General features: G+C 46.1%; 1 protein-coding gene across 2 annotated transcripts in view; it reads left to right on the top strand.

Moving 5' to 3' along the window:
• The window catches only part of Ankdd1b (ankyrin repeat and death domain containing 1B), a 55,762-nt gene that overhangs the window by 36,305 nt on the left and 10,602 nt on the right, over window positions 1-8,855 (top strand). For both annotated transcript variants that reach the window (XM_028760174.1, XM_028760173.1), the window contains 2 exons: window positions 2,481-2,579; window positions 5,724-5,822. In XM_028760174.1, the coding sequence (XP_028616007.1) occupies window positions 2,481-2,579; window positions 5,724-5,822 (198 nt within the window). The remainder of the gene's footprint in view (window positions 1-2,480; window positions 2,580-5,723; window positions 5,823-8,855) is intronic.

The following is an 8,855-nucleotide window of genomic DNA, read 5'->3' as shown; positions in this document are numbered from 1 at the left end:
ACAAGTGCCCCTGGCAGAGACACGCTGGAGATGAGATATTTCACAAGGAAGGGATTCTTTTGGGGGGAACATTAGCCTTTTTTGTTTTTAAATCTTAATCATGAGAAATAAAATCCAAGGGGTAAATTTTAGAAAGTCACTGAAGTCCCTGCACAAAACAAAATCTTTGTCTTTAAAATAGATTGGCTACAGTAAGTCTCAGGTGTCAGAGGTGCCTTGACTCTGGTAGGAATTTCATCCGTCTGGGAAATGCCGGTTTCCGATGCGGCTGCCGCCACTTCAGGATGTTAAGAAAATGGATCATTCCTCTGTCTCAGAATGATCTTGTGGTTTTTTTTCAAAGTCAATCCTTTATTCCTGATTGAGGTTTTTCTGAAGTTTGGATTGGCTTCAGCAGAACCAACACAGGCCCTCTGTGCTGGAACCCGACAAGAAAAATACCTCTATCTCCCACTGTATTTTCCTCTCTTCTGTGAATATTGTTTCCTCTGGCTATGCCAAGTCATTTCTATTTATGGCACTAACTTGGAAGGAGGGGTTTGACATGAGCCGTGCCTGATAAGTTTTTAGAGCGTGGGCTTAGAGGGATTGGCTCTGTGCTTACCACTCTCAGGCCAAGGAGGTGTCTTCATCCTCAGGAGAAGCCAGGCCCAGCAAAGCGGGTGGCCCTGGCCAGACTGCCTACCACTTTGAGATGAAGGATGTCACATCTTTGCTCTTGTTTTGTACTTTGAAGGAGAAGCTGATTTCCAAGCAGAGGAGAGCTTTGAAGTCTTCTTAGGTCTCAGGTTAACCCCATGGATGCTCACAGTGCCACCTTGTCCCCTGGCTCCCTCTCACACAGCCTCTCACTCGGCTCTACCATACAGCCTTTCCTGCCCCTCATCTCTAGTCTAGTCTGCAAAAGAAGAACTCTGGGAAGTCTGAGCTCAAGCCCTGGCTATGCCCCTTCCCTGTTATTAGTGGAGTAACTGATCTGGTTGTGTATAAAGTAGGTGATAGAAGGCCCAGCTCCTAGGGTTATCATTTAACCTACTGTTGTTTCTCTGCTTAGTTGTGAGCCACAGTCTCGTTGTGCAGCCTGAGCTAGCCTGAAATTACCTGCCAGTCCTCCCCTGGCCTGGCACTTGAGATCCTCTCCTCTCCCTGTCTTGAGAGTGCTGGGATTGGAAGCCGAGCCCACTACACCTGTTCATATGTTTTTGTTTTTTTGAGACAGGGTTTCTCTGTGTAGCTCTGGCTGTCCTGGAACTCACTCTTGGAGATCAGGCTGACCTTGAATTCAGAGATTCACCTACCTCTGCCTTCTAAGCCCTGGGATTAAAGGCATGTGCCACCACCCAGTACTTAACCTAGTGTTTAAAACAGGATAAATGTGGGGATACTGAGTGTGTAGTAAGTACCTTGTGAGGATGTGTGGAGTGTGCCTGACGCTTACGCCCAACGTTGTGTCTGCACTTGAGTGGAACTGCAGGCTATCCCAACTTCCCAGCCTCCTTTACATCTGTGTCCCTCTACTCTGTTCCCAGCAACTCTGCTACCACTACTGGGCTGCAGAGTCTCCATGCATCTCAAGACAGCACTTACCCCTGTCTGAATGCCCCTCCTACCTCTCCCCTTCCTCAGCTTCCTGGCCCTCACCTTACTCATTTACCCCAACCCTTTCCTGATTGCTTCTTCCTCAGTCCTGAGCTTCCTTCCCTCCTCCCAGAGAACTCCACAGGCCAATGTGGCTGTGTGGAAGTGAGGTGGCAGGGACATTTGAGACCGGGTATGGTGATGGACTCTGTGTCTGATGGTCTGAGATAGAGAGTGGAGGGGGGAGGAGGGGAGAGAGGTCAGAAAGTCCAGGTGGAGTGAAGTGAAGAAGGTGGTTTTTTAGTAAAAGGAGAGGATGAAGGAGCGGGCTGTTGAGACTAGCCACAACCCACCATGGGTAGACTCCTCAGAGGATCCCTGAGGCCCAAGTAAGCACAGACACCGGCCCTGCCAGGCATCTAGAGGACTTAGTGTAGCTCATGAGTCGTCAGGAAGTGCTGTGTATACATTTCCTCCTCTGTGGCCACTCCTTTTGTCCTTTGGTTCTCTAAAGGCTTGGAGAAGTCCTCAATTGAGCCTTCTTAAGACTTCCTTATCTGTGTTTGAGCTCAGCTGTCATTTCTTCAAGGAAGCCTCTTCTAGCTTCCAGTAGGGTTAGCCCTCCCTTGATGCACATACCAGACCAGCACCTTTGCTGTTTCCTCTAAATCACTTAAACTTTGAAATTAAATACCTGTGTCACTTCATTAAAAAGATAAATCTCTAGCCCCTGAAGAGATGGGCCCTTAATAGGTGCTTGTTATGTATGCCCAGAACGACAGGCAGCCTACGGATGGTGGTGACTGCTCAGGGCTTCCTGTGGATCCGACATTGGGTGGACTGTCATAACTCTCAGAGATCAGGGATTTGAATGCTGAAGCTTGATGTTTTTCTTTCTGCAGCCTAAGGAGTCCCCTCTTCACTTAGCAGTTATCAACAACCGCCCCACAGTTGTGAACAGCTTACTAAGTGCTCGGCATGATGTTGATATCTTAAATCAGGTAAGCAAGCTGGAGCCTGTACACTCTGTTCTCTTGTGCTTCAACGTGAAATTTCCAGGTTTCAACACAATGTGTCAGCAGGAAGTTCCGCTTAGGTTCAGTTCGTGGGGGGGAACATATGTCTCTTCTGTAGACATTATTTCTGTAACCTCTTTGCTGTGCTGGTTTTTTTTTTTTTTTTGGCAGAGGCAAAGCTGGGATTCTGTGTGTATGTAATCAAGTTGTTCATTTTTAATAGGCATAGCTAGGGCTTCTAATAAACAATGCCAAAGCAAATTGCCAGAAGCTCTTTAAATCAAAAGCCACTCCTACAGTGTGAAACGTTGCCCTTGGCCTGAAGCTGGTCCCCATAAGAAAGAAGCGTTGTTTCCATAGTAAGTATCTTTCTATGCCAGAAGGCAAAAGAGACCTCTTCGAATAAAAAAAAACAAACAAACAAACCACAAAACAACAAGCAAACAAATGAAAAGATCTCCAGATAGTCAATGAACTGGGACAGAATCAAATACCCTATAAAAGCCACCTGTCACCACTGGAGATGGGGCAGAGCAGCAAGCAGTGGGCAGTTGGTTGTCTCTGTCTCTGACCCTCTGCCTCTGGTGCAGCCTCTTATAGCTGCCTTTTTCAGGGGATGCAGGCCGAGAGAAGCGTTGGGGGCTGGGGGCTCGGGAACTATATGGAGCCTCGGAGTGGCCTCTTTTCCAGGCCATGCCCACCTATGTCCTTTAGATTAAAGAAAGACATTGTGCAAGAGCACACCTGTACTAACCTCCCCTATGGCCATTTCCTCACCTGTTGAAACCGTATGACTGGATCCCTTCAGGTTTTCTCCAGCCCGAGCCTCTTGGTTAATTTTTGACGTGAGCAAGGAGACTCACGGGCACTCTGCCCTCCCGCCCCCGGGGAGCCTACCTCTTTTGTGTCGCACCAGCCCACAAGTTGGGAGCAGAACTCTCTGCTTATTAAAGGTATTTGTGTGTTCAAACTTACTAATGCTTCAAATCTTTTCTACACAGGCAAAGCCTTGTGTTCATGTGTGATTTTGGCTTCTCCAGAACTGGCTTGATCCACTTTTGGGGAGGAGTGTTTGTCATGCCTGCCAGTCAGTTACACAACTCAACCATATCAGTTCATACTTTTGTTACACCAGTAATATACATACAAAATAATAGAATTTATATTCTTCGCATAAAGTATATAAAATCAGGACATATAAATATGGTTTTAAAAAGTAAATGTTCATTTGGTCCCACTGAAGGAAGGCGACTTTTGTTTTGGTGTTTCCTGTGTTCTCGACTGAGAGCGGTATTGTCAAAGCATGCTTTTGTTGACATAGCATATTTGTGCCTATGTCCTTTGCATAGGCTTGTTGGTTCCCGTGCTGGGTGATGAGCCCTCAGAGAGGCACACTGCCACCTGCTGGCAGCCTTTTCTACATGCTTTCCTATGACAGCTTGGCTTTGCCTTTTTTGGTAGGAAGAGTTCTTGTGCTTCAAGCTATTGTGCTTCCCTTGACCCAGGGAAGTGGCTGTCTCTGCCTGGTGGAGGAGTGGGTCTGGATCTGTCTGCTGGTGGAGGAGTGGGTCCGGATCTGTCTGCTGGTGGAGGAGTGGGTCTACATCACATCAAGGCCCCTGTCTGTGCAGATGTCTTCACATCAGTCTGTCCTGTAGGAGGTCGGGGTGATGATCCTCTGTTTATGTGGATTACACTTTTATTTTTTTGATAGAAAGTAGTGACTCCACTAAGAAATTCAGTCTCTACTTCTTAATACATAGTAATGTAGAAAATGGGGAAAAAATAAAAAGGCAATAAAATAACTTTAGTATCCCCTTCTTTAATATTATTTTAATAGCATCAATGTATGTTTCTCGTTTTTCCTGCGTTTATGAATTAAGCTTAGCCAGATATAGTGTCTCCTGAAGCTTTTTTAAAAATTGCTTTATTTTTATTTTATGTGCGTTGGTATTCTGCCTGCATGTATGTCTGTGCGAGGGTATGGGATTCCCTGGAACTAGAGTTACAGTTGTGAGCTTGTGGGTGTTGGGAATTGAACCAGGATCCTTTGGGAGATCAGTTAGTGCTCTTAACTGCTGAGCTATCTCTCTAGATCTCTCCTAAAGCTTTTAATATCATGTCGTAAATAGTTTTTCCTTTATTGAAATCTTTGAAGCCATTTTATTATGGTAAAAATGCATATGACATTAGTTAGCATTTAAACTATTTTTAAGTGTACAGTTCTGTGACATCACAGATCTTCCCGTTTCACAGTCCCTAGCCCCTGGAAAACACCATTCTTCCTGTCTATGAATTTGACTGCTCTAGGTGCCTTGTACTGAAGGAAACCTTTTGATTCAATAGTTGTATTCCTATATATTTATATACAGTTTATATAATGTCTCATTACCAGACATGTGACTAACCGTATGAGACGGGGCACAGTAAAGAGACTGCTGACGGGGCCACTCCAATACTAGGGGGAAGGCTTTTATTGTGAATAACACTGAGAGAACATCCAAAGGCATCTGGAAGAATCTAGAGCAGAGGGAAAAGAAAGCAGGCTGGGCATGGCCAGGGCCATCTTCAAGAGAGCGTGAGAGCATGCTGGGGAGAAGAGTGGACAGCCAGAGAGCAGGGAATCCCCAAAAATAGAGGACGAGCACAGAGAGAGCAAGGGAGTGGAGGGGGAAGATAAAGGGGGGGATCATGTGGATTCTAAGGAGTACAGGTAGCTGAGGGGAAGGGGTGTGGAGAGGGAAGGGCCAGGACCTGTGTAACAGGTACTTGTGACACTGAGGGAGCCTGGAGGCCCAGGTGGGCTTTGATATGCTGATAGGTGCCACAGATAGCCATATGTCCCTTCTGTCAGAGATGAGGGAAATGACTCCTATGGTAGCGGGGACCTGTTTCACAAGTTCCAGGCTTTTATCTAACCTAGAAATCCTCATATAGCCTGAGACCATTTCTGGATGCTTGGACTGCCTGTGACCCTAACCATAACTTCCTCCCATCTTTCAATATTTTAAATTCTGCCGAGACACCTGAGCCCACATAAGGATATGTGCTTTACCCATCTACCCCAAAAGTCTATATGGCGTTCTCTCCTGCGTGTGCTTCCGTGTCAGTTCACCTCTCTCATGACAGAGACAGCAGACCCCTCTGCACGTTGCTGCTGATCTTGGAAATGTGGAGCTGGTGGAGACACTGCTGAAGGCTGGCTGCAACCTGAAAATCACTGACAAGGTAGCTGCCCTGGCTTCCCTGGATTCTGAGATGGCAGTGGAGATCTCCCCATTGGCTGCCATGTAAAATAGGAACATCAGGATTCCCTCTGAGAGATGGGCGTGAACTGCATCTTCATAGGCAGGAAACCATTTAGATTATCTATCTATCTATCTATCTATCTATCTATCTATCTATCTATCTATCTATCTATCTATCTATGTATGAATGTGTGCATGAGTGTGTGTGTGTGTGTGTGTGTGTGTGTGCGCGCGCGTGCACATGGAGGCCTGGAGGTCAGTGGTCAGTGTCGGGACTGCACTCTATCTTATGTCTTTGAGACAGGGTCTCTCACTGAATGTTTCAGTTTAGCTAGACTGGTTGGCCAGCAAGCCCCAGGGATCCTCTTGTCTGTCTTCTCAGCCCTGGATTACAGAGCCAAGCCTTTCACACTGGGGCTCATATGGCAAACACCCTATTGACTGAAGCCATACCCCTAGTCCTACACCTCAATTTTGATTGAGATTGTTTGGTTAGGGTGGGAGCTGAGAAAACTCACTTCAGATAGAGAAGCTTAAAATGAAAACTTTGTTTTCTGAGCCACCAGGGAGGCGGCCAGTTTGGGCGGGATCTGAGCTGTGTCCCTGAAGGGAGATTGTACAACATATTTATAGGGTGGGAACACAAAGCAAGGGGCATGGGGTAAGTTGTTGCATTGACCAATCATATTTCAACACAAGGGGTTAAGCAAGGAGGTTAACATTGGTGACTGGGCCTATCTGGGTCACCTGGTTCCAGGGTCCTTGAGCCTGCTTTGGCGGCCAGGTCCCTTCCTGGACTCTGGCCAGGAAGTTTAGACTGATAAGGGAACAAAGGAGTGGGCAAGCTGCAGTGGTAAGCTTAAGTCAAGACAGGCAGCACATTAGACTTGTGTGCCATAGTTTAGATTGCAGGATGACAGCATCTTTTCTCCTTACGTTCTTTACTGGTTAACACACAAACAGGAAATACCTGAAGAAGCAGGACAGGGTTGGGTTCTGGGCCTGAGAATATGAACTCAGTTTTGATCCTTCCAGCAGGATGGAACTTGTTTCTGAGATGGCTGAACTCGGGAAACTACCTCCTAACAAGATCTGTCTGGGAATTACTACTAAATATCAGTCTTTTTTTTTTTTTTGGTTTTTCGAGACAGGGTTTCTCTGTATAGCCCGGGCTGTCCTGGAACTCACTCTGTAGACCAGGCTGGCCTCGAACTCAGAAATCCGCCTGCCTCTGCCTCCCAAGTGCTGGGATTAAAGGTGTGTGCCACCACCACCCGGCTTAAATATCAGTCTTTAGGATTCAAATAAGTCAGTGATATTTTTCAAGATTATAAGTTCACATGGTCCAAGTATAATGTTTATATGTAAAGATTTATAGAAATAATTTCCCATCCGCACTAGCCTCTAGTTTGTTTGGTTTTCATGCTACTATGCCATGTGTATGCATATAATAACTTGGTTGCTTGCACATTTAAAGTACATTTTATCTTTAGTCTGCTCTCTGATCTCTAATTTTGTGTGTGTGTGAGATATGTGTGTGATGTGTGTGTGTGTGGTATGTGATGTGTGTATGTGGTATGTGTGATGTGTGTGTGTATGTGTGATGTGTGTGTGTGTGATGTGTATGTGTATGTGTGTGTGATGTGTGTGTGTGATGTATGTGTGTGATGTATGTGTGTGTGAATGTGTGTGTGAGTGTGTGTGTGTATATGTGTATGTATGTGTGGTGTGTGTATGTGTGTGATGTGTGTGTGTGATGTATGTGTGTGATGTGTGTGTATGTGTGTGTATGTGTGTATGTGTGTGTGTAGTTCAGTCTTGACGCTCTGTTCCACTGTCAAGCCTGTGACACCTGTGCTTCTCGTACCCCTTGTGTTCCTCTCTCACTCTGTGCATGTGTAGGCTTGGCTTGAGCACTTCCTAAAACCTTGAATCAAGCTGGTTTCTCCTGTTACTCTTCCAGGGGGTCTGGGTTGGGAGCAAGTTGATTCAGAACAAGCAGACTGTTAACAGTGCAAGCCAGTTCCTTACAGTGCAGAATGCCAAGGCATTCTTATAAAACACAATATGCCCTTTCCAATACTGGGCATAGAAACCCTTGGTAGGCAATTGCTACACCACTGAGCTATGTGTGCAACCTCAAGCCTGCCACCTTCTTTTCTGGTCTTTATCTCTTCCTGGTTCACCATGTTCTCTAGTTTAGAGCCATGACTTCTGAATATGTATGATCTGAGGATTTTTTTTTAAATCATAAAAGTAAGATGAGCTGTGGACAGTGTGGTGAATGCAGTAACATGTGTGTGTAGCAGGACCACCTACCCTAGGGCCTAGGCTGGGATGCAATGCCACTATCTTCCCAGATGTGGCTGGTGGAGTTTTCTTCTGTTTTCATTCATAATTCCTCCAAGGCTGGGGTGAGACTCTCTAGGAATTCTGTGGGTCCTGGTGCTAGTGGACCGGCTATTCCAGTTGTCAGGGTCAACACTACCATGTGACTTTGCTTGTTTTAAACCAAAAGCCTAGGGTTGCCAGCTCTCAGGATGCAATCTCTCCTACTCTCCCTTCTCCCTCAGTCCTTTATTCTGAGGGTCTGACCCATGGCTGGCACCCAATACATTAGTAACTAATGGATAAACACTACCCTTCCTTTTTACCTGCTCCCACATGTTCTAATAACAACAGCAGCGGCAGCAACAACAACAATAATAAAAGACCCAAAGGTATTTCTCAGACTGGGTTAAGATCAGGATTGGTAGCCAGGTATGGTGACACATACCTTTGATCTTAGCACTCTGGAGTAAGGCAGGTGGATCGCCAGAAGTTCGTGTCCAGCCTGGTCTACATAGCAAATTCTAGAGTTCCAGGCCAGCTAGGCTTACACAGTGAGATGCTGGAGACACACACACACACACACACACACACACACCCCACACACACACACCACACACGCACACACGGGGCAGGGGGAGAGAGGGGGCAGAGAGAGAGAGAGAGAGAGAGAGAGAGAGAGAGA

The sequence above is a fragment of the Grammomys surdaster genome, unplaced genomic scaffold (genome assembly GCF_004785775.1).
Source record: "Grammomys surdaster isolate TR1022 unplaced genomic scaffold, NIH_TR_1.0 126391, whole genome shotgun sequence".
NCBI classification, from domain to species: domain Eukaryota; kingdom Metazoa; phylum Chordata; class Mammalia; order Rodentia; family Muridae; genus Grammomys; species Grammomys surdaster.
Note: the sequence above shows the minus strand (reverse complement) of the source record. Positions and strands in the feature narration are given on the sequence as shown.